Source organism: Ascidia mentula, chromosome 1 (assembly GCF_947561715.1).
Source record: "Ascidia mentula chromosome 1, kaAscMent1.1, whole genome shotgun sequence".
Taxonomy (NCBI): Eukaryota; Metazoa; Chordata; class Ascidiacea; order Phlebobranchia; family Ascidiidae; genus Ascidia; species Ascidia mentula.
The window spans coordinates 26,811,520-26,835,833 of record NC_138566.1 but is presented as its reverse complement, the minus strand read 5'-3'; the positions used below and the strand labels follow the sequence as shown (position 1 = coordinate 26,835,833).

The 24,314-nt window shown below is 40.2% G+C and overlaps 3 protein-coding genes across 5 annotated transcripts; 1 reads left to right on the top strand and 2 right to left on the bottom strand.

The window, feature by feature from the left end:
• The first annotated feature begins 5,090 nt into the window (after nucleotides 1-5,090).
• LOC145899011 (uncharacterized) lies at nucleotides 5,091-7,082 on the top strand. Of its 2 annotated transcripts, XM_082987730.1 has the most exons (6): nucleotides 5,091-5,372; nucleotides 5,428-5,673; nucleotides 5,953-6,117; nucleotides 6,209-6,268; nucleotides 6,339-6,575; nucleotides 6,942-7,082. In XM_082987730.1, the coding sequence occupies exons 1-6, from the start codon at nucleotides 5,135-5,137 to the stop codon at nucleotides 6,983-6,985; spliced, it is 990 nt and encodes a 329-aa protein (XP_082843856.1). In that variant the 5' UTR covers nucleotides 5,091-5,134; the 3' UTR covers nucleotides 6,986-7,082. The 2 variants fall into 2 exon arrangements, with proteins under 2 accessions (XP_082843856.1, XP_082843848.1); XM_082987722.1 differs by lacking the exon at nucleotides 6,942-7,082 and having other exon boundaries at nucleotides 6,339-6,730.
• A 772-nt stretch (nucleotides 7,083-7,854) lies between these two features.
• On the bottom strand, nucleotides 7,855-11,815 carry LOC145898878 (uncharacterized). Of its 2 annotated transcripts, none has more exons than XM_082987526.1 (7): nucleotides 11,623-11,815; nucleotides 11,228-11,280; nucleotides 11,090-11,169; nucleotides 10,893-10,989; nucleotides 10,726-10,838; nucleotides 8,661-10,479; nucleotides 7,855-8,416 (listed from the first exon to the last, which is right to left on the bottom strand). In XM_082987526.1, exons 1-7 carry the CDS (start codon nucleotides 11,790-11,792, stop codon nucleotides 7,971-7,973), a joined length of 2,778 nt encoding a protein of 925 aa, XP_082843652.1. In that variant the 5' UTR covers nucleotides 11,793-11,815; the 3' UTR covers nucleotides 7,855-7,970. The 2 variants fall into 2 exon arrangements, with proteins under 2 accessions (XP_082843652.1, XP_082843661.1); XM_082987535.1 differs by having other exon boundaries at nucleotides 8,661-10,476.
• Nucleotides 11,816-12,157: 342 nt separating this feature from the next.
• On the bottom strand, nucleotides 12,158-23,900 carry LOC145914518 (methionine synthase-like). Its single transcript, XM_083002342.1, has 24 exons — nucleotides 23,785-23,900; nucleotides 23,238-23,434; nucleotides 22,850-23,009; nucleotides 22,512-22,604; nucleotides 22,300-22,406; nucleotides 21,966-22,132; nucleotides 21,405-21,567; nucleotides 20,919-21,047; nucleotides 20,220-20,396; nucleotides 19,369-19,527; nucleotides 18,760-18,882; nucleotides 18,139-18,436; nucleotides 17,547-17,776; nucleotides 16,908-17,060; nucleotides 16,430-16,549; nucleotides 15,710-15,956; nucleotides 15,196-15,320; nucleotides 14,862-15,000; nucleotides 14,316-14,504; nucleotides 13,907-14,091; nucleotides 13,586-13,786; nucleotides 13,271-13,372; nucleotides 12,830-13,033; nucleotides 12,158-12,625 (listed from the first exon to the last, which is right to left on the bottom strand). The coding sequence occupies exons 1-24, from the start codon at nucleotides 23,789-23,791 to the stop codon at nucleotides 12,539-12,541; spliced, it is 3,762 nt and encodes a 1,253-aa protein (XP_082858468.1). The 5' UTR covers nucleotides 23,792-23,900; the 3' UTR covers nucleotides 12,158-12,538.
• Between the last annotated feature and the right edge of the window lie 414 nt (nucleotides 23,901-24,314).

Below are 24,314 nucleotides of genomic sequence, written 5' to 3'. Positions count from 1 at the left end.
ATTACAAATAATTTGTTTTGTCCCAGGTTTATGGGAAAAAGTAGCACTCAGTACATAGGCGCCTAGTTTTCATTTTTCCAGGGGGGCGGCTATATTATGATGTCATAATTTGTTACTATGACATCATCAAGTATTGAAAAACTGTGTTTGAATTTCAATGCATGAGGCGTATTAGCCAAAAGGGCGGCGTTAACGATGAGCACACAAGATCGGTCTACGACACAACCAATAAGTATCAGTTGGCATATCGTACTGCGAGACTGACGTTGCAACGACCGATGTCAGCTACGCAAGCGAAACTAGGTCAACATGTTTTGTGTACGTGGTGTAAGAAACACATTGTTTTAGGTCTTTGCACCTATGGCTCAGTATAAAGATATTAATATCCCTCTAGCATAGTGACAATAGTTCAACACAAAAGTATTTATTACACGTAATAATTTGAGAAATTGTCGTGGTTGGCACAAATAAAATGATATACATGCAGAATGTATATATTATAATAATCATTCTTAACACATTAACACCAGTGAAGATTAAAACTTGCAATGTTTACATACCTTCCATCTGTGTATAATCAGCATCTTCCAACACTTCCAACACATTTTTCTCTGTTACTTCAATATCACCAGTGTAAATATAATCCAATACACTTTCCAGTCTTTTTGGTGGAATATTGTCAACCTTGATAAAATCGCTGTATTTTTCGCGCATCTGTAAGTAAACAAGGTTAACCAATCACAACAAACACAACACAATCTGATCCTAACAACTGAAGAAAAGTGACAAATACAAAAAGGTTTAATGAGCCACGGCCATATGTTGTGGAGGTCTGGTTTACATTAAAGAAGGGTTACACAACACAGGGATTGTATGTATCTCATGTGGCAAGCCATCATTTGAAAACGACATGCGTCAAATATTATGGTATGTTAATCAAATATTAGTGCTATACTGATACATATATGTTAGCATTTGTGTTTAGTGTTGTTGCACAAAAATATGTAATTCATCAAACTCATGATTAATTCAAGTGGCATAACGATATTCTTATTATTGACAAAAAATACCATTAATGTGACAATACAACACGTAAGCTCTATCTACTTTCCTTAGACGCCCTTTGTCAGTTCCGTAAGCACTATCTACTTTCCTTAGACGCCCTTGGTCAGTTCCGTAAGCTCTATCTACTTTCCTTAGACGCCCTTTGCCAGTTCCGTAAGCTCTATCTACTTTCCTTAGACGCCTTTCGCCAATTCCGTGAGCTCTATCTACTTTCCTTAGACGCCTTTTGCCAATTCCGTGAGCTCTATCTACTTTCCTTAGACGCCCTTGGTCAGTTCCGTAAGCTCTATATATTTTCCTTAGACGCCCTTTGCCAGTTCCGTAAGCTATATATCTACTTTCCTTAGACGCCCTTTGCCAGTTCCGTGAGCTCTATCTACATTCCTTAGACGCCTTTGGCCAGTTCCGTAAGCTCTATATATTTTCCTTAGACGCCATAGGCCAGTTCCGTGAGCTCTATCTACATTCCTTAGACGCCTTTGGCCAGTTCCGTAAGCTCTATCTATTTTCCTTAGACGCCCTTGGTCAGTTCCGTAAGCTCTATCTACTTTCCTTAGACGCCCTTTGTCGGTTCCGTAAGCTCGATATATTTTCCTTAGACTCCCTTTGCCAATTCCGTGAGCTCTATCTACTTTCCTTAGACGCCCTTGGTCAGTTCCGTAAGCTCTATATATTTTCCTTAGACGCCCTTTGCCAGTTCCGTAAGCTATATCTACTTTCCTTAGACGCCCTTTGCCAGTTCCGTGAGCTCTATCTACATTCCTTAGACGCCTTTGGCCAGTTCCGTAAGCTCTATATATTTTCCTTAGACGCCATAGGCCAGTTCCGTGAGCTCTATCTACATTCCTTAGACGCCTTTGGCCAGTTCCGTAAGCTCTATCTATTTTCCTTAGACGCCCTTGGTCAGTTCCGTAAGCTCTATCTACTTTCCATAGACGCCCTTTGTCGGTTCCGTAAGCTCGATATATTTTCCTTAGACGCCCTTGGTCAGTTCCGTAAGCTCTATCTACTTTCCTTAGACGCCCTTGGTCAGTTCCGTAAGCTCCATATATTTTCCTTAGACGCCCTTGGTCAGTTCCGTAAGCTCTATATATTTTCCTTAGACGCCCTTTGCCAGTTCCGTAAGCTATATATCTACTTTCCTTAGACGCCCTTTGCCAGTTCCGTGAGCTCTATCTACATTCCTGAGACGCCTTTGGCCAGTTCCGTAAGCTCTATTTATTTTCCTTAGACGCCATAGGCCAGTTCCGTGAGCTCTATCTACATTCCTTAGCCGCCTTTGGCCAGTTCCGTAAGCTCTATCTATTTTCCTTAGACGCCCTTGGTCAGTTCCGTAAGCTCTATCTACTTTCCTTAGACGCCCTTTGTCGGTTCCGTAAGCTCGATATATTTTCCTTAGACGCCCTTGGTCAGTTCCGTAAGCTCTATCTACTTTCCTTAGACGCCCTTGGTCAGTTCCGTAAGCTCCATATATTTTCCTTAGACGCCCTTTGTCGGTTCCGTAAGCTCTATCTATTTTCCTTAGACGCCCTTGGTCAGTTCCGTAAGCTCTATCTACTTTCCTTAGACGCCCTTGGTCAGTTCCGTAAGCTCTATCTATTTTCCTTAGACGCCCTTTGTCGGTTCCGTAAGCTCTATCTATTTTCCTTAGACGCCCTTGGTCAGTTCCGTAAGCTCTATCTACTTTCCTTAGACGCCCTTGGTCAGTTCCGTAAGCTCTATCTACTTTCCTTAGACGCCCTTGGTCAGTTCCGTAAGCTCTATCTACTTTCCTTAGACGCCCTTGGTCAGTTCCGTAAGCTCCATATATTTTCCTTAGACGCCCTTGGTCAGTTCCGTAAGCTCAATATATTTTCCTTAGACGCCCTTGGTCAGTTCCGTAAGCTCAATATATTTTCCTTAGACGCCCTTGGTCAGTTCCGTAAGCTCAATATATTTTCCTTACACGCCCTTGGTCAGTTCCGTAAGCTCAATATATTTTCCTTAGACGCCTTTGGCCAGTTCCGTAACCTTTATCTGCTCTCCTTAGACGCCTTTTGCCAATTCCGTGAGCTCTATCTACTTTCCTTAGACGCCCTTGGTCAGTTCCGTAAGCTCTATATATTTTCCTTAGACGCCATAGGTCAGTTCCGTAAGCACAATCTAGTTTCCTTAGACGTCCTTGGCCCGTTCCGTAAGCGTTGTGTATTTTCCTTAGACGCCCTTGGCCAGTTCCGTAGGCAGCGTGTATTTTCCTTAGACTATTTCCGTTCCTTAGCTCCGTAAATTAGTGTCTGTGAATTTCCTTAGGTTCCTTAGTTCCTTAGCTCCGTAAATTAGTGTGAGTTTCCTTAGATTCCTTAGGTTCCTTATTCCGTAAATTAGTGTTACCCAAAAAAAACGCCAGTTAACAAAAGTTTGAACGCGCGTTACTCGGCCACCTTACGAGGTAGCGACATGATATTTGTACATGATATATTTCATAGGCTGAAGAAAACGACAGCCATTTATTTGTAAATTTTTGCGATGTGCCACATATTTGCACGATTTCTATGATCACAAATCACAATTGCCGACCTAGCTGTGGCTGTGGGGGGTGGTTCTTTAGTATCTACCCGAAACTAAAGTCTTGCCGGTGGGGAATACCCTCATACTATGCTTGAGTGATCAGTAAGTAATATTTGATTTTTTTTAGGTAAATTAATTTAAAATTTGTTTTTACCTCTAAACAAAATTCTAACAAACTTATTCATGCATTGCACGAACTATTTCGTTGTGTGATCGCGTTTTCAAAAAATTTGGATCTTGGATTATTTCTAGCTTACCGGTACATATAAATATATATTTGTATTTGGGGTTGCGATCTGCCCTCTTTCAAATTTTGCCGTCAAGTTCCGAACTTTGCTGTAATGACGTCACAGCAACAACAACAACACAAATTACGCAACACATATCTGTGTGTCAAATTCCCACACGAGACGTCATTCCATTTAAATGATCCCACATTTAAATGGAATGACGTCTCGTGTGGGAATTTGACACACAGATATAATTGGCAAAGAAGTATCAAAATGACATTTAGAAGTGAAAAAATGTCAAACGTAATTGTGCTCATTTTTTTATCAGAGCAATCAACGACATCTACAAGCAAAACAAGCAAAACTGTAACCGCATCAATAGGTAAGATAGCCTAATAACTAACCTTGTAGTCCCTGCTTAGGTCAACAAATGACCTTGATTCAGGTGTAAATGTTTGAAAGTTTACAAGCGCTCTTAATTTATGTTGATATGATTTACAGAACTTATGACGAAACTACATAAATTTTAGTTAGTTGTGAAAACGCGCAGTACACCAAAACCTGTTTCGTGTCACATAATGTTCAGTAGAACAACTGTGTTCCGCGCAAACATTTTACACATTTTACACGAATTACGAAAATGCGATGATAATAATATGCAAGTGCTTGGACCACTCCAAGACAAAACAACGGAAAATGTTAGCTTTGGATATTTTGTTCACGTAAACTTGACAACATCTCCTTGTATATCCTGTTGCGAATCACTGTTGGTTGTTGAAAGTTAATCCGACTTAAAATATGCTCCAAACGAATTGCAGAGTTTTCGAGTAAGCAGTGTGACTTTAAAATGTTTAAGTTCCGCTGTTTCACAGGCAGGGTTGAGATTCGATCCTCTATCATATGCTCAACGAAAGTGTCACAAGGTTACCGCGGTTTTAAGGTTGAATGGCAAGACGTGACGTCATGTATACAATTAGTGGCATCTACTTCACAATACCCTACGTTTGGTTTTCATTGTTTTTTTTTCTTCGTGTGGACTTTGTGAACCCGGAAGGTGCCTCATGGTTTTCGCTTCTCTTATTCACTTCCACTGTCTAGTTTTTGTGGGGATAAAAACGTTCGGAGTTTAGGGAACGGGCGCATGATTATAAACCAGAAAAGGAGAAAGTTAACAACGACATAGTTGAACAATCGGTTATATTTACTTTACATTATTTCTAGTCAACATATATATATCCTTACAGGATTAAGTTGACGAAAAGTTTTAGAATTACTGCTCTGCAAATTAGTTGATGTCAATCATAGCAGGAATGCATTGGTGGTATTGTGTTGTGGTGTTTGCTTTCCTTCAACAAGGGTCTACCTGGAATATATTTCAACAATACGAATACCTTATTGTGTACGACGTTGTTACGTCATACAGACAAGCTGAACGTGGGTGTGAGACAAGAAATGCTCACGTTGCAAATGTTAAAACAACCGAAATATTCAACTTTCTCGTCAGGAACATTGACACTTCTCGTGTAGCAAGTAAGAAAACGGTAGTGTTTCTTAAAAGCACGTAATTAGAATGTTTTTTTTTCAGACGCACCTAATGAGTTTTTCATTGGAGCAAAAAGAATTTTAAACACACGAAATTTTCAATGGACCGATAGATCAATTGTTAACGTAGCACAATGGAGGGGAGGAGAACCGACTTTTGAGTGGAATGGAGTGGATGAGAGCTGTGTGGCTATGGGATTTAGCTATCCTTATGATCCCACATTTAAATGGAATGACGTCCCGTGTGATAATTGGCCAAACAGATATATTTGTCAAAGAAGAATCAAAGGTAATAAGTTTATAATTAAAATGAGTGGCAAATACGTAACGTATTTGTTTTACGTTTCGTCCTGATCAACAACGGCATTTACAAGCAAAACTGAAATCACACCAATATGTAAGGTTGCCTACACGTTTACCCGTTGAAAACAATTACTTTCCAAAACCCCACTGTAACGTATTGGACGAACCTTGCAATTACTGTTTCAAATTTATCGTTTTTAACCTCTCATGTGTTTTGACAATGGTCCGTTCCTCACTCAGGAAGACTTTAAATTATTTTCACCAGTGACAGAAACAACCACAACATCTACGAGCAAAACCGAATCAAAACAAACGCCATCAACTGCACCAATAGTTGATGTGTATACCAATACCATGAAGCCGACTAATTTGTATCTTTTGTCAAAGTCAACAACGGCATTTACAAGCAAAACTAAAACCACACCAATAGGTAAGGTTGACTACACGTTTACCCGTCATTAAAATAAGGACAATTACTTTCTTAAATCCAAACCAATTCTCAGTACTTGTTCTGTTTGCAGGTTGGTCAACATCTTTAAGCAGAACTGAAGCAAAAAAAACGCCATCAACCGCAACATTAGGTAACGCAAAAAATCAGGATCTTCATCTTCTCAAATTGAAACCAATTGTTGACACGTGTTCCTGTTGCAGATGTGTCAACATATTGGACGAACGTAGCAATTGTCATTTCCATTTCATTGGTTGTCATCCTGCTATGTGTTATGGCAGTGCTCGGGTTCTACCTGTGGAGGAAACGAAGAAGAGATCAGGAACAACCTGACAACTGTGGAGGGCAACACAGTGCAAATAATTTAAATGAAATACAAGAAAATCCATACGAAATTCCCATTTGCAATACCAGAGGACAGGAGGTCTATGTCAACATGGGTTTGTTATTCTATGATATTATGTGTTTTTTGTATATTGCATCAGTGACTCTTATCCCTTAAATATAAAATACGATGGATTCCAACGTAAGAAACAATGTCTGCGGATTGTGTTCGTTCATGGCTTCAACCACAAAACGTTTAGTCGCCAAATTTCTAAATACATCCATAGGTTATGATATAATCTTACAAGTTAAGCCGTTGATACATTTAATGTTTTTACTATAACAGTGAGAAAGAAACTAATAAAGTGGACCAAAGTGTTACCAAACACACCACCTAGTGTTTATATTTCTGCCACCTAACCTGTGGTTTGTTTTTTGGTTCATCCCATCTTCGTTCGACGAAAATAATCTGCCTACGTCAGCCCTGCTCAATGACAACGTGAGGAAAGTATCCGATCGTCATTGAAACACGTGGACACAGCTGATTGGTTGACTGGGACATACATTCGTTGGTCGTAATTTGTCTTAAACAAAATGTAAATAATATGTAATGTAAACATATTTGTTTGAGGATATTGTGTGGTTCCCGTGTACTCGGTTCGTCTTGCTGACGAGTGATGTCGAACAAACGTGGAACAGAATTGATCAAAACTAAACTTCTCATCGCTATTTTTCAGTCTCCCGTTGAGGTTCTATGGGTTTCGGTATTCACTCTGTTAAATATTTTCCCATTGTTCTGCCCAGGGGCCTTATTACTCACACCGTTTACGTAACTTCCGTGCATTCCGTTTCTTTATCGTTTCGAAAATATAACCGATTGCAAACTCCTGTCAATTGTTTGCGAAGTATTAGTGTTGCTGGATGTTAAGCGATATTATGATACATTGTTTCACTGTTAACTACCTTTTTTGTACTTTTGCAAATCTTCTCGGAAAAAGATCAAATTCAATTTTTGTGAATTCAACTTCGTTCCCCGAAAAGAACCGACCTACTTTAACACTGCTGACCACGTGATGAAAGTGAAACACTTGGCATCAGCCGATTGGTTCATGGGAATAATAACATGATATATTTCTGCTTAATTCGAAATCATTAACGTGTTTAATCAACTGTGACATATTATGGTCTAAACCGCGTGTACAAATTTCGCGTTTTTTGCTGCATCCGTTCATCATATTTGTAATTCCCTGATGTTCCAGTTTGGATTTCTTGCATCACAGCTAGGTGGAAATAATTCTGCCACATTCCTAATCACGTGTGTTTATGAAACCAAGCTCAATTATTTACAACTAACTTCCCGTCAATGTTTATTTCTATTTGAAGATAAATCAATGTTAATTTTGCAAACAAACTTTCTTTTTTGCTTCAAAATAATATAGTAACAAAGCCGACAAATCTATCCTGCAAAAAACGACCGTTTATTTGATTGTGAAATGCAGGAAATGTTGGGTTTAAGCAAGGATTTGTTTGATGTGATGTTGGGAAGATTTGCTAGTTTTTGTCGATCCATCGTCACTATGACCGAGGGAGCTGTTGTTGTTGCTGTTATTGGTGTTGGCGAACCCAGGGACGTAGTTGATGTGTTGGTTTTGTTGTAACCGGGGGTTATACGGGAAATACGGGTTGTGAGGTGTGCCCGTGTACGTCACGCCCTGCTGATGAAAAATGTTGGTCTGACCGCCCAAGTCCGGGTTGTAGGCCACCGTTGGGTGGCGCCCGACGGCAGGATTAAGGTTTTGTACACCAGGATACATATGACGACCGCTCTCGTTGCCAGGATAAAATCGCAGCGAGGTTGCGGAGGCTTGGGGGTGCAAAAGAGCCCCTCGGGGTGTGACTGGTTGTTGGAAATCCCTACTTTGTGCTTGGGTGCTGGGGTAATGGGGTGCTGGGGTTTCTGAGAAGTTAAATGGAGGGTTAGGAATATCTCGAAAGTAAATTAACCGTGTTATTGGACAGTTGTGAGTATGTGGAAGGTTCATGATAACTGCGCTAAACAATTGTCACAAATATATAACACCGAAGCACAGAGAAATAAGTAAGTGGTTGGAAATGAACCAACGAAGATTCTATTTAAACTGTAACCAGATCGAATTGACCGCAGTGCCATTAACTAACATACATTGGTCGTAATCACTCACCTTTATTGGGTTGCACCTTCTTCCTCTTGACAGAACTTTGACTTTTCGATACTTTTCGTTTCTTCGCCAGGGCTTTTCCCGGAGGGTGGGAGCTGTACCGAGCAGTGACGTCAGCGGCTGAGCAAGTTAAATCTGGTTTGCCATCGGATATCCAAGATGCAGCTGACACAGGATTCTGTCCGCTCCTGGTCACGTAAGTGGAAGGATGATGACGTTGGTGGAACTGGGGGGTGTTCTGACTGATGTAATGACTCGACATCGGCGAAAAGCTGTCGGAGAAACTTGGGCCGGGGTTTGGTTTGTTCGGGGTCACCTCAGCAATAGCGGGTTGCCATAGCGACGTCGCCACAGACTGTACGTTGTGGGACACACACGACTGCATGAGATGGTGGGGATTGCTGTGCATCACCTTCCCCATCGTCGGATCTGCCGGGTTTCCGACTCGAGCCGCCGTCACTTTCACACCCGTTGCACTTTGAAAGGGCGACGGCATCTCTATTTGCTGACAGTGTGTGTTGTCAGAATACAAGAGCTCGGTCAAGGTGTTGGAGATGCTTTGCTCACGCTTGCGAGCTTCTGAAGTCGCTGATTGGTCGACACGATCCACAACGCTGCTTCCGACACGCATGAACGCGTCAAGTTTGCCGGCGCCATGACGTGGCGGCTCGGGAGTGGTCAGACCTTGCAGACAATCCAGGATGTCGTTGTCGATGGATTGGTGGAGGGAGGCCGGGTTGAACTCGATCGCCTCGCTCTCCGTTTGATCTTTGACCTTGCTGGCAGAGGTCATGTGACCTTCCGCGGTAACGTCACTGGGCTTCATGAGGCTCGCGATGTTGAAGTTCATGTTGGGTCGCTTGTGGATTTGAGTTCCGAGGATCTCTCTGTTGGTGTTAGGCGTCGTGTTCTGCGGAGGAGAAGTTTGTGGAGGACTTGCGGAGGCTGATGATGTGGCAGAGGTTCCTCCTGCTTCAATCGAAACATCATCCGAGGATCGGAGCCAGGCGAGAATATTGCAATCAGCTTGTGGTGATGATGATATTTGTGGTAATGCTGACGCAGCAATTTTGTCAATTTGCAGTGATGACGGCCTTACTGTTGCCATTGGCGACTGGGTTTCCATGTTGATCTCTGAATGAGAAGATTTCTTCTGTATAATTTCTGAATCAGTTTCTGAAACCCGAGACTTGGTTGCTTCATTACATGATTTTCCACCAGATTCGTTTGCCAAATTATCCCTTGAATTTTGGATGCCATTAGAGCCAGCAGCTGGGCTGCTTTTGTCAGTTGTGATATTTCCGGATGTTTCTACGGTGATTGTTTGTCCAGCTGAAGTTTCGCATTCATTTAATGCTGGAGCTACTTGTTTGTCTGCAGAGCTTTGTTGCGTTGACACAGATGATGGACTCACTGCTGTCCTCGGAGCCAAGTTACTTGACAGTGTTGGACAAGAGTTTGACAAAAAAAGTTTCATGACACACAAAATCGTCAGAATCCCGATCAATTGCTTCGCTAACTCTGATTGAATTATGTCAGTATTATCCACAGTTGTAGAAGGATCAGCGATTTCTTTGAAAGGTTGTGGGGACTGGTTTTCACCTGTAATACTTGCAGTTGTTTTTGGCAATAATACAGTGATTGGAGCAGAAGTTTTGTTTAAAATTGAAAACGTTGCTAGGCTGGGTACAGCAGTTGAGTGGTGCTGAGTGGTGCTGGTTGTGGGGGTTGTATTGCTGTTTCTCAAAACTCTTGTGGACTTGGTTGTTTTTTCCTTGGGTTTGGGCTCCAATCTTGCTATTTGCAGCTTGGCTTTGTGCTGCTAACATTTCAGTTTTACGTTTGCGTACAAACAAGTGCATATCTTACAACATATCTTAGTGGTGGCAATCAAAAATTTTAAGAAGGGGTTCTGTCGAAAAATACAGAACCAACATAGACAGGGCCATGCTTAACGACCGATTCACAAATTCTAATCGACAAATTCACTGAATACATTGCACTGATATAACATCATTAAAAGTTCTGTAACTGTGAAAAGTTCGGCAAAAACGTTCTCCTCACCAACCTGTTTAGCATTGACGTTGTGTGGAATAGCGTGAGATGAAAGAAGTGCTTGATACACTTTTATTTGTTCTTTCAACTCAAGGACTTCCTTTCTTAGTAATTTCAACTTTTCCTCTGCCAAATATTTCATTTAGTTCATATACGTGCATAGAAACAAAGTAGCCATACTTAAACATTCGTCAGAGTCCTTCAAAAGCATTTCCTCCTGTTTTTGCTGGAGCTGCTTTATGAATAATATTGCTTCTTCTATAACTGCCTCCTTAGCCTTAAAAAGTATTATAAGAGGAATTAATGCCAATGAGTGTTTCTTTGACACAAAGTCCATATGATGAAAAATACAACATTTGACATAAAATTCAAATTACCATAACTGTCTTTGCGATGGGTAAGAGTTGTTTCAACGCGGAAATATTGGCAGAAAGTCTCCCCTTTCTCTCACGTTCAGCTTCAAAATATGTTGAAATTATCACAGGATTGACATAAAGGAACTAAATGCTACTTACAGGCATTTATCAAAGCTTTGTGTTGGTCTTTCCACCGCTTCTTAGTGAGAGCTCTGCAAAGCAGACAAACAATGAGTTAACGCAAGCTGGAAACAAGACATGGACACAAGATGCCAGGTCAGTTTAAACTATATTATGGTATAAACCAATAAACATTGTTTCGGAGTCCATTTAGTAGTTTACAGCAAGAACATGCATAGCATTCTTAGTTTCAGTAACAGCAGCAGCAAGCAAAACACATTCGAAAGTAGCAACACGAAATGGTTTGAACATGAAAAATGCCCAAATGATTTTGTGACTTAAGGCTACATAAACCTTTAATCCTGATAGAACTATTTTGCATTATTAACAAAACTTTCTATGTTGAAATGATGGACATTCTGGTGATTGCTTACCTTTGCTTGGATGCTTCATTTGCTCCACTGACATTTGCCTTCTTTCTGGCAGCATTATTCTCATTGCAAATCTCTCCTGTATTTCGGATGGCAATTGGGACACAGTTGTTGTTACGGTCGATGGCAACGGACTTAACAAGAGACTGCAGATCTCCTATTGTAGCTGCCATTGCAGTTTAATCTGACAAGAACTTTCCTGCAAATTCGTCATTGCAAAAATAAACAATGACGTAACAGTAATTTATCCGAGACCAAAGAAGTACAGTTAGGCACGCGTTAAAACAAATTGACGTTTTTCGAGCTTGTTTATTATTTTCCAATGCTAACCTTCAATCATTTTTAAATTAAATCACACATTAAAATGATTTCTTGTTCACTGGTACCTACACAGACAGTGTCAAACTTCACATAGATTTTGGGTATTTCCCAGAAAATCACCTTTCAAAGCCATCACTTTGGGCAGAGACTGCTACATAGGTACTGACATTTTAAGTTTCGTTTTCCAACTGCAATAACTACAGTCGTACACTGCACTTGTGGAACATTTTAATGATATTGCAACCATCACAAAACCTGCGCCAAATACACACACGCATGTGCAACTCAGATACAAAACAACTGACAAACATTCAAACAAAATACGCTCTAAAACCTCCTGGCGTCACATCTTGGTTCAGTACCAACCATAAAAGTCAATAAAAAGTGTCCTGCGAAACTCATAACAAACCAAATCACGTCTACGCACACACACATATGGAATGTTAAACAAACATTGCGCAAATGCTGAATCTTGATCTTAGTGTAATAAACTCTCGTAGGCAAATTTGTGAGGCAAGATATCATTCCAAAAGGCACTTCCTTCACTTGAATTTCATTGTACAACTCTGCATTATTTCCGATTTTGCAACCGGGGAAATCAGTCCCTCTCATAGGATAGAATCTGCCCCAGCCACGTTTCCACCTCATCCACTGAAACACGTTTACGGTTCGCATAATCGACCACCTGAAAACATAACAGTGGATTAGCTGCGAGTTGGGATTACGGGGAAAATACAAAGCAAGTATACAGTTGTTACGCTAGTCATACGCATCGCAATGATCAACAAATAACACTCCGCAAATTGCAGACAATCAAGGTTATCAGGTTTTTTAACACGAACCCAGACAAGAGTTCAAGTCATCCACAAGCGCAACTTGTCACACAAACCTGATCTTTTCCAATCTTTCCCACAGCAAAGTAGGTTGCCTGTGGATGGGCGAAGTAGAGACCACTCACAGAAGCTGCCGGGTCCATGGCCAGGGATTCAGTTAGTTCGGTGCCGATTGCTTCCTTTACCCCCAACAAATCCCACATAGTTGTTTTCTCTGTGTGATCGGGTTGGCTTGGGTAGCCCGGGGCCGGACGGATTCCCTGATGACGTATCGGTATTTATGACGTCAAGTGTCAAGATTATTGCATGCTTTAAACTTGCGTGTAACAAGTCAGCTTATTGCGATAGATTTACCAAAAACGATCGAAAACTTTTAATTGTCGCATTAGAGTGTTGTTGAATGTAGAAAACATTAATTTTTGGGCAATTTTTAAGCATTTTGAAACAGAACAAGGTTTGAAAAGGCGTCGCTCAGTTTTGTGTAACTTGATTTTTACCTGATATCGAACTCTGAGCAAATCTCCCGCCGATAAATCCTCACCAGTAGAGTATGGCCACAACATTGTTCGAACTTTTTCATGCAAAGCCTCAGCGAACGCCTGCAATTGATAATTACTTGATCTATAATCCGAAAACTTGAAAGAGAGTAACACACGATCAGCGCCAGTGACCCTTGATAAGGTTTCTACGGCTAATCAGTGATTTTACTTTCCGTAACCAACTTCCTCGAAAGAGCCCAGTTTTGAACTCAATTCTCTTTCGACGTCTTTTGGCGCCAAACGGTAGATCCAAAAACGCACCACAGTACAAACCTCAGCAAGTCGGTCGGCGAGCGCTTTCACCAGAATTGAATTAAAGTCATCCATATTTTGCTCGTATTTCGCGCAAAGTTCAGCGGCTCCAAAGCAGGAGACGGCGAACATCCCGATGTAGTCTGTCTTGCCGCTTGCTTTCGGGGCGATGAAGTCAGACAGGGAGTAGTAAGGTTCGTTCGATTCCGAATCCTTCTCCGCCTGTTTCAACATACAAATACTAAGTGACGTCACGACATTTTATTTTTCTTCATTTAAAAGACCAGTTATGGAGGAATGCCAACTTGTACACCAGCTGTTAAACCACGATAAAACCATTACCTGCTGGCGAAGCCCAAACAAAACAGCGGAATTTTGCTCGTCGTTGTCTTGCTGGAGGTGAATATCGTCACCGACCGAGTTACACGGATAAAACCCGACTATTCCTTCCATTCGTAGCGAACTGTCCGTTATTATTTGTTGCAACATTTCTTTCGCTTCACCGAACACGCGCTTAGCTTCCTCTCCTGTGTGTAAAGCAATATTGGAATGTAAATCCTTCTACACGATTCTGCTCTGAGCCTGATCGGTGTTACTACGTCCGAACGATGGCAAAAAGCTGCGTCAGAAATCCTGAAACACTGTTGACTACCGGGAAGAGGCAACTGCGAGAATTTAACAAATCTTATGGTTTCACTTCAGATTGTGCAGAATTGTTAACCCTATTAAAATCACCATTACTTGAACCCACCAACTGTTTTGTCCTTGAATATTTTCGGGTATCCTCGGTTTGGGTACTTCCCCCTCAGCTGCCAAACGTCGAAGAAAGGTTTCCAGTCGATATAGGGAAGAAGTTTATCGATGTTGTAATCGTGGAAGACTCTCGTGCCGCAGAATGTGGGTGGGACGATCGTTGTATTTCGCCAGTCGATTTTTAAACCTGGGATATTTCGTGGGTAAATGTACGTGGTTGGTGGGTGTGGTAGGAGCAGATATTGTTGGGTCATTAATGACAGCTTAATACTGGAAATAAACACGAAATCTTAGTGACAGTTTCTTTTATCCTATAGGATTAAGTACATCCTGGAAATATGTACAATTACCTGGTCATTATTTTAAACATTGAGAAACGTTGAAAAAAAAACGTCGAATATCAAATTATTTGAGAATTTTTGTGAAAATTTTAAGATCAAGTACGTCTGACGTCGGTATATTTCTATTGCTGGCGTATTCAAACGTTGTATAATGCGGATAGCAAGGGCACAATGGAGTCATGTTTGTTAGAAGTGCAACCTACCAGCTTTCCTACACTGGGCAAGGGTGAGGTATCTTCGATCGAGCAACGAATCGTAATGATCTTGTCGCAACTCTTCATATTCCTCCGCTATCTCGTCACAATAATCCATCTTCGTTTCTTGGTTGAGTAAATTGGAACACTGTCAACAACAAGGGCTCGGTAGCTGTTCTCAAACTTGGTTTAAACGCAATGCTCATGTGGGCGAATGTGTGGTGTGTGCAGGAGAACTTCACACAAATATTTTTGTAAAACCCAAATGCGTCTCCTTTCCCCGTGTAAGTGGAACACAAAGTAAAAATAAGTCTCACCACCACAACAATAAGACCTATCTTACCACTACAACGCTCTTAGACGCGTCCAACACGTGGATGGTCGGTTGGCTGTAACGAGGGGATATTTTTACTGCGGTGTGGGTACGGGAGGTTGTAGCGCCACCTATCAGTAGAGGTGTCTTCATTCCTGCAGGGAAAAATATGGAGAAATTTCGGGTTCAGGATCTTCGAATGTGAAATTGGGAAAAAAAAGCAACATTGTTATTGGAATGCGTATGTTGCCAGATAACTGTTTATTACTTTGTAATAAACAAACAAACAAAAGTATGAAAATACTTCATGAACAAATTGAAAGTCTTGCTTCGCTATTTAGCTGACGAGATTGTCAGAAGTCACCAAGCTGCACTGTTGAAACTAAGTAAGTCGAACGTAGTGTATATGGCACACTTTAAACATTACTGGCTTAATTGCCTGTTCTTCCTCTGCAATTGATCAAAACTGCCATAGCTTGGAAGGTAATAATTCAACCCTCATTGTTAACCTTGACCCACGTTAACACGAACCCATTATTCTCACCACGCCGTTCCATCTCCTTGGCAACGTAGATCATCTCGTCGAGTGAGGGGGTGATGAGCCCGGAGAGCCCGACAATATCGGCTTTCTCGTCGATCGCGGTCTGAAGTATCCGCTCGCACGGGGTCATGACCCCGAGGTCAATCACCCTGTAATTATTACAGCCCAACACGACCGCCACGATGTTCTTGCCGATGTCGTGGACGTCACCCTTCACCGTTGCTATGACTACCGTTCCGCTGTACGGGCTCTGTGGATATTTCAGAAACGGGATTGGGTTCCATTTGTTTCAATTACTGGAGAAGCTTAGTTACTCTCACAAAACGTCAAGAAAAATATGCACTTTTACGTATAAAGGTCAGTCGTATGTAGTTTTTCGGAAATAAATTATGTAAAAGAGTGCAATTTTTGGCTTTAGGTAAAGAGTCCTTTTGTGTTTGTTTGGTTGATGTCCTTTTATTGTGTAACCATGACTTTAATATTGAAATGTCTGAAAAGTTTAGTTGTTAGGAATAACTAAATGTCAGAAACATATATTATTTTTCTAAAGAAAGGTGTATTTGTTGTTTAACTGGTAAAACTAAAATCCTTTGATTAAACGAACGATTGCATTTTATTTGCTTGTATAAGAACCCTTTATGTAAAGTTCATGTTGATTTTTCTTAATCTAGTTTCAATAAAAACACAACTTGTGGAGAAAATGCATCTGATCGTCCAACTCACCGTTTCATCCACCTCCATCCCAAGCTCACTCATCTTCTTCAAGTTTTCCTGCTTCTCCTGCTCCAGGAACGGGATGAGGTAACCGACCGCCTTCTTCATCACCCGGGCGGACTTGATGACCTGCAAACACCCCAGTGTTGTCCATGGTGTTAAAACCCTCGTTAAAATGAGTTTACTGTCTTATATAAAGGTGTTATTAGAGCAAAGAAAACAGTCAGATTTTATAATTGCCGTTTTTTTGGAAAAAAAAACGTATATTTACCTTGTAATTTATTGTTATAATTTCATTCTATTGTAACTTTTAATAAAAGATATCAAACCCGTCTTAACGAGTGTAAAATCAATTAAACAGCACATTTAAAACTTTCCCTTTCCATTTCGCCACAGTTTAAGTTTCAAATTAAACGGCCCAAAATTCATGTGGGAAAACCTTTCATAAGTCCATCAACAAAATCCAATCAATATTTTCTCCACTAACCTGAGGTAGGAACATCTTCCCAGCCCCGAATAAATCTCCCACAACACTCATCCCCTCCATTAAAGGTCCCTCAATCACGTTCAGTGTACGAGGATATCTCTCAACATTCGAACGACATTCGGCCGTGTCTTCTATCACGAACTTGTCGATTCCCTACACAGAACAACAACAACAAGGAATCAGTTTTTGTGATACTTCAAAACACATAATGTCAGGCAGGCGTAAGTGTAAAACATATAGGATTGGTCAACTTTTTTTCTGGCAAAATATAGCGCTTAATTCCGAATCACAAGTGTTTTTAAATAAAAAATAATAATAAAAAAGTATTTTTATTTCTGACAAAATCGGGCCTTCGATTTCACTTCAGCTGTGTTCTGGCAAACATTAATTGATTGTAAATTGTCCATTGAACTAAGAAGCTTAAGTTATGCTGTAACCATGAAATAGTAACAACAACATTTGTAGGAGCATGCTATTACACTAAGCAACTTGCTTAAAAAGCACAAACGAGTTTTCAAGCGTTAACAACAGGCCAGCGGACATCGCTTCAAAATCATAGGAGGAAAACTTTTAGCCACAAGATGACATTAAAAGGTGGTTGACACCCAGTCTCCACCCTCCAATCTCCACCATACACACCTTGACCAGAGAATGCTGCAACCTCTCTTCCACCTCCCAACTTCTCCATTCCTCACTTTCCACCAACTTCTTTGCTCCCTTTCCAACCGACTGAGCAAACTTTAACAATTTCTCAGTCGCCTCAGGGTCAAGATTCCATATTATGTTCTCACAAAGAAGCAACAATTCCTTCTGTATGTCGTCATAGACAGGAAGGTTACCGGCGTTTACAATTCCCATATCCATTCCAGCTGAAAGCAAAGTTTGTTTTTCATATAATAATGTTGAATTTATTTTTAAGATTGGCAAATATAATATAATGGTTAGCAACGTAACAACAATATGCGAAAATACAACAATTTAACACATGTATATATATATATAGTTATCTTAGGGCGTGAGGTGATGAAGCGTTTTTGTTTATTTATTTTATTTATTTAACACTTTCGCCCACAACATTATTGAAAGTCGTAACGTTTTGTTAATTTCGCCTAAAAACTTCCCAATATATTAAAAAATCCCTCAACTGCACAAAAAGTTTGAACCGAAAAAGGAGTTTTTTTCACGAAAACGCGAAAGCAAAAACGTTTCAAACAAATTAACAATAATTCACCTTTAATAGCGTGGAAGAGGAAAACGGAATGCATCGCCTCTCTGATCACCTCCATTCCTCTGAAGGAGAAAGATAAATTAGAAAGTCCTCCGCTAACTCTACATCCGGGAAGTTGCTCCTTGATCTTCCTGATGGCTTGGATGAAGTTGATGCCGTACTCGTTGTGTTCCTCCATTCCTGTTCCTATGGTGAGGATGTTGGGATCGAAGATGATGTTGTTGGGATCAAACTTAACTTCCTCCACAAGGATGCGGTAGGATCGAGAACAGATGCGGACTTTATCTTCAACCGATGTCGCCTGAAATTGAAATTTGAACAAAATCGATTCTTTAAATCCAATTTACAACTGGTTCAGCACAAACTTAGTGAGGTGATCGTCAATATTAGCAATGCTTGGGCCATTTATGACTGTTATTATCTGTTGCACTTATGGTGTATTGCATGAAAAATTGAGAACTTATTTTACAACAAAACATTGCATTATCGGATTAAAAACTTGGCAGAAAAAAAGTAAGTTCAGGAACGACACGTGCTTAATGTCCCCCAGATAAAATGTAGTTCAATGAGAAATTGTTCGCCCAAATTCAAGACAACTTTTTACCAAGTAAACATCTTGTATACCTGCCCGATTTCGTCAAAGGCCATCACCACGACAGCCGCTCCAAACCTTTTCACCAAAGTCGCCTTCTCAATAAAATCCTTCTCTCCTTCCTTCAAACTTATGCTGTTCACGATGCACTTTCCCTGGCAAGTTAAAAAGTGACAAAATTGTTTTAGTCACACTACAAATGCACTAATGAGACCAATTAGATCAAAACAGTCTGCAGCTCACTATAAAAACATTATTGGCTTCATTTCTTATTCAAGTTAAAAATGTTTGGAAGTTAATTTGCAGCCACGAAGAGTGACAACAAAATTTGTGGGAACAACGCAGTTTTCACGTAAAACTCAGTCAACTAACACAGGATCCATTGGTGTTCGGACTGGGATCTAGGGGGGTATTTGCCCTCCTGGAAAAGTAACCTTGCACATATTTATATGAGCCAATAATCGGAATTGGAAAATCATCCAAAAAAACAATTTTGCCCCCCTGAATTCATTAATGCTGTGGATTCCCAGGTGTGAAGGCATTTTATCTGGCTATCTCGGTAATATCGTTGGGCTGTAGTTACGTTTTATCCAGGGGACGGGACATAAGCGGGAACTGTGAAGACGGCAGTAGAGCTATACCTGGGTACATTTGAGCCCGGCTAAAACCACATTAAAGTTGGACGAATCGATACAGAGGGGGACTTTGGCAGCGTCGGGTTCGGACGAGATGAGATTTACGAACTTTGCCATCACAGTCTTCCCATCCAACATCCCCTCGTCCATATTAATATCAAGGATCTGAAAAAAGACTGGTTGCTTAGTTTGGACAGAATTAAGACCTCAAATATTATGCATTGTTTAAAATACTAGCGACACCAACATATCGAAATATAAATTAAATTGTTTGAAACAAGATTGGAGTCTGCAGACAGGGTGTATACACGCACTGTTTCGACCTGTAAGGTCTCATCAATATGATTTGGGTGAATGCCGAGCCGATAGCGCCTTTGGATCCCAAACAGTTGTTTTGGCCATAGTGCGCTCCACGTGGTTCGTCTGTGTTGATTGGTTCCTAGTTTGGTACCCAACATATCGACGATTGACCGAAAGGTACCACAAAGTGGAAACAGGTTAGCACAGTGCCACATCAACAGCTGCACTGATGAGACCTTACAGGTCGAAACAGTGCGTGTATACACCCTGTCTGCAGCTCTCATTGATTATTATGGCTCTTTTGCGCATATAAAGAAGAATTATATGTTCAAAAAAACCATAATATTGGCGAGCGGCAGCTCGCTAATGAAGAATTAGATTTTGCCTGCATCGACATTATCAGTTTCTGTAAACGGAAAAATGCATAAAACACAGATAGTTGTACTTGAATTGATAAAAATAAGCAAATAAATAAGTGAGGAAATACTGAAAAAAGCAACAAAGTTATAATTTTTACAATTTGCTGGAAAACATTTCCACAAAACCACTGTTTTTACCTGAGCGCCCATTTCTACTTGTTCCTTGGCAACGGTGAGCGCTTCATCGAATTTTCCTTTCTGTACAAGTCGAGCGAATCTTCTTGAACCTGCCACGTTGCACCTCTCTCCGATGTTGACGAAGTTGGTGTATTTGCTGATAACACGTGGTTCAAGACCGCTTAACAACATACAGCCCTTGAAATAAAAAATATAAATAAGCATGGGGTAAATAATGAAAGTTTTGTGAGCTGCATACAGATGACACTAATGGTTTGTCTGCAGCTCACAGACTCTTAGTATACGAAGCTGCACCGATGGGACCCTGATAGGTCGACACAGTGGGCATCTGTCTGCAGCTCAAGTAATAAATAATATTAAGCATCTAAACTAATGTGGTTTGTAAACATCTGTTCAGTTTCGTAAGTCTCTATCATTCACATTTTGGGAACCCTACGAAATTCATGATATCGGGGGAGGAACAAGTCGTCCGTCGATGTATATGCCCCGTAACAAGACCTCAAGAACCCAATTAAATTGTTTATATTTTTTGTGTACGACCTGCACTGGACGTCCAATCTTGGCAACAAATTTCACCGGTAGCAAAATAATGTTTACAAAAAACTTGGGCAGATTTTGTGGCAAAAAATCAAAATAAACTTGGGAAGTTTCAGTCAGTCGCCAAGTTCAATGGTAATATCTGTACGGATGTTCACGAACCTTGTGTGGGTTGGTGGGGGGTATACGAGGGGGGTATTGTTTCACAACGTTCGCGATCGCGCCGATGTGTTCTGGAGTTGTTCCACAGCATCCACCAACTATGTTGACGAGTCCGTCCCTCGCGAATTCCTGATAAACGAAACAAAAGTTTTAAAAATGTTGATTCGATTGACTATGAGCACCCAAGACGACTCGTGTGGGTTATAAATTCATCTGAAAGTTTAAATTATTTTAAAAATCAAATTGGCACCATTCGTTATTGAAGCCCGTATTTAAATGTAAGCAGTCTTTCGAATAAACAGACTGGCCCATACTGTTAAAAACATTGACAAGTTTTTTTTTAAAAAAAGCTTTCACAGTTAATGTTTTTTTTTATTTCTTTTGATTTTTTTCCCTTTATTTAACATGATATACAACTACATTAGTTTTTTACAATAAATTTTTAAGTAAATAATGACAACAAAAAGCAACAACAATTTCACCCACACCAAGAAGACCGGCAGTGACGTCAGGTGTTTCGTCATAACCTCCGAAAGTGTTGGGAAGTCCAGCATTTGGATAACAAATGACGTAGGCGTCCGTGTATTTCCCAACGATCTCAATAAACGGTCGCATTTCCTGTGCTCCCAGGGCACAATTCAAACCCAGACTGAAAGAAATCTTTGTTTAAAATTACGACCCAAGAAATTGTTGCCAAGATTGTTTTATCATTTAGGCTTTAGGGGATACCCCAACACAGGAAAAATTTATCCGTTTTAAGTTTTGAGCAATTATAAATTCGTGCCCAAATCCCAAAGACAATAAACGATTTCAAGCGTCGTTGTTTAAATTTAAGTTAGAGCACATTGCATGTAGGATTCGGTTTGAGTATTCGGATCCGGTCGAATAATGAAACGAGACGAATCCGAATAACAAAGGCCCCCGGACTACCAGCAAACCTTAATTTGGAGAAACACTGAATTGTTGTTGCCAAGCAACATATTTCGTTGACCGTTTTGTTCGAATTACGACAATCCGCAACATGCAATGAAAGTAATAATTCTTTACCATAGAGGGTTTGCATGGGAGACACTGATGACAAAAGCTTCTCCCGTTTGACCGGAAAGCGTTCGTCCGCTTTTATCAACCACGGTCCCTGATACGAAGAGGGGCATCCCCTTCCATGCTGAGTATCCAGGTTCATTTAAAACTTCGTCGATTGCGAATAGCGCAGCCTGGAATACCACAGGAAGTAAGGTAAACATAAAAAAGGCATTCAGAAACAAAAGAAATAATTCAAAACTAAAGGTAGTATTAGCTGACTGAAAAATATCCCAAACATTTTCATTTAAAAGTGATGTTTTTCGAAGTGTTGTATTAATTTATAAATACTCTGCATTACCTTTGCATTGGCTGTGTCAAAAATTGTTTCAACAAGCAGAACATCAGCTCCACCATCCAACAAACCCTTAACTTGTTCACTGTATGATGTTACAAGCTCATCAAATGCTGTGACACAATGCATTTTATTAGTCTTATTATTGTAAATTTCTTGCAAAAAATAAATATATGAAACTAAACAATTAATCTCATTAATTTCAGTACAAAACTTACTAATATTTCGGTAGTCAGGTCTTTCGACAGAGGGCGACACACTTAAAGTTTTGTTGGTCGGTCCAACACTGCCTGCTACGTACCTCTTCACCCCTGGAAACAGGTGATAGTTATAAGCAAGCGGTCTTATTGTGAAAGTCACTTTTTAGGTTTACAATAGGATAAGAAAATTACCAAAGATACAAGAAGGAAAAATTGATTGAGACATAAAATAGAATGTTGCAGTTTGTAAAAGTCCCTCATAACATTTAAAACCCTTTTTATTTAACCAAGATTTTTATGCAGAATAATGTGAAGATTTCCTCACAGTCACAACATACAGACATCTTTTTGAATACCTGTGGATTTAAAAACATCATTTGCAGCTCTTTTAGCAAGTTTGGCCGATTCCATGTTAAGTCTGTGAACCAAATGCTCCATGCCATAGTCAGCTTGTGCCACACTTGTTCCACTGAATGTGTTCGTTTCAACAAAGTCGGCACCTGCCTCCAGGTAATCCTTAAAATTATACAAACATATATAAATGCTATGCAATGACACGAACCAATAAATATATTTTAGATCCATGTTCTCTTCAAACAGATTTCTCAAATAAATAAGTCTGAAAGTTTCATCTTTCATTCTTTATTTCAAAATAGTTTAATAATTCAAACAAAAACTTTACAGGAACACTGCAATATAACAGAAGTAAACAAATTTGTAGGTACGTGTAACTTTTGCAGGTACCTTGTGAATTTGGTAAATGGTTTCGGGTTGAGTGATCGATAGAAGATCATTGTTGCCTTTCAAGGACTTTGGATGATCTTTGAACTCCTCACCACGAAAATCCTCCTCTTGGAAACGGTGACCTTGGATCATCGTTCCCATGCCTCCATCGAACACCATAATTCTCTTCTTCAAAGTCTCTGTTATCTCCAGAGTAACTACACAAAGGATAAAGATGTTGGGGAAATACTGCATGCACTGTTTTGACCTGGAAGGTCTCATCAGTGCTGCTAGTGACTAAAACACTGGCTTAGCTGGTAAGCTAGGCAGGAACAGGTTTTTCCAAAAACAACAGAGACAAACCACGTGGAGCACACTATGGCCAAACACAGGTAGATTTGTCTAAACTCTACACAAGTCTAATGTTTTTGCAAGATTTGACTGACAACATCAACATTGTGGTCTTAATTATAGATAAGATCACTGTCAAAATTATACATTTTACCAAACTTTTTTTCTGTTTCCCATAAATATCTGTTATGAATGTTGCAAAAATGAGATTACTTACCTTCCATTCTGTTGCGTCCTTCAATATACGGTTGTAAACACAAACATTCAACGACCCCCAACCTCCAACAACTACAAGAACAGCTGCGGGACTTCCTGCCGGCGACTCAACCACCCTCATTCTGGCAGAATTCTGGCAGAATAATTTTGCAAATTTGCCACATTTAAAAAGGTACAACAGACATTTACTCAAAAATTGGTTTCTTTTGGATTAGAATCAAATTACAGAGATGAGCAAGCAGTTCAAACCTCAAAAAACATTTAAACAAATTTTTTGGCAGCTGTATCAATAAAAAAAATCGCGAATTAAAAAAATCGCCTGGTTTTGCGATTCAGCATAATGGCGGCATGCAAAAAACTTCCCTAATACAAAGAATTCTGCTCGGCGTTCTTGCAATAGGTGCCCATATTGACCAATATCACGAGAACGGAAATTTAATGCTCTACCACATGCAATTAACAAATTTGAAATTAAGGTGCCGGATGACCTTCAAATCGCCCATCGAAGACAACCCGCTTTTTGCGAATCAG

Excerpts from the sequence above, each read along its gene's own strand:
- LOC145899011 (XM_082987722.1), top strand. The coding sequence starts at position 5,135 with ATGTCAATCATAGCAGGAATGCATTGGTGGTATTGTGTTGTGGTGTTT. Across the intron at positions 5,373-5,427 it reads TGACACTTCTCGTGTAGCAA|ACGCACCTAATGAGTTTTTC; the intron begins GTAAGAAAACGG and ends TTTTTTTTTCAG. Across the intron at positions 6,269-6,338 it reads GCCATCAACCGCAACATTAG|ATGTGTCAACATATTGGACG; the intron begins GTAACGCAAAAA and ends TTCCTGTTGCAG.
- LOC145898878 (XM_082987526.1), bottom strand. The coding sequence starts at position 11,792 with ATGGCAGCTACAATAGGAGATCTGCAGTCTCTTGTTAAGTCCGTTGCC. Across the intron at positions 10,990-11,089 it reads CCATCGCAAAGACAGTTATG|GCTAAGGAGGCAGTTATAGA; the intron begins GTAATTTGAATT and ends ATACTTTTTAAG. Across the intron at positions 8,417-8,660 it reads GAAGGTGCAACCCAATAAAG|AAACCCCAGCACCCCATTAC; the intron begins GTGAGTGATTAC and ends TTAACTTCTCAG.
- LOC145914518 (XM_083002342.1), bottom strand. Across the intron at positions 23,010-23,237 it reads CCATTTACCAAATTCACAAG|GATTACCTGGAGGCAGGTGC; the intron begins GTACCTGCAAAA and ends TATAATTTTAAG. Across the intron at positions 17,061-17,546 it reads TGCAGCATTCTCTGGTCAAG|GGAATCGACAAGTTCGTGAT; the intron begins GTGTGTATGGTG and ends TGTTCTGTGTAG.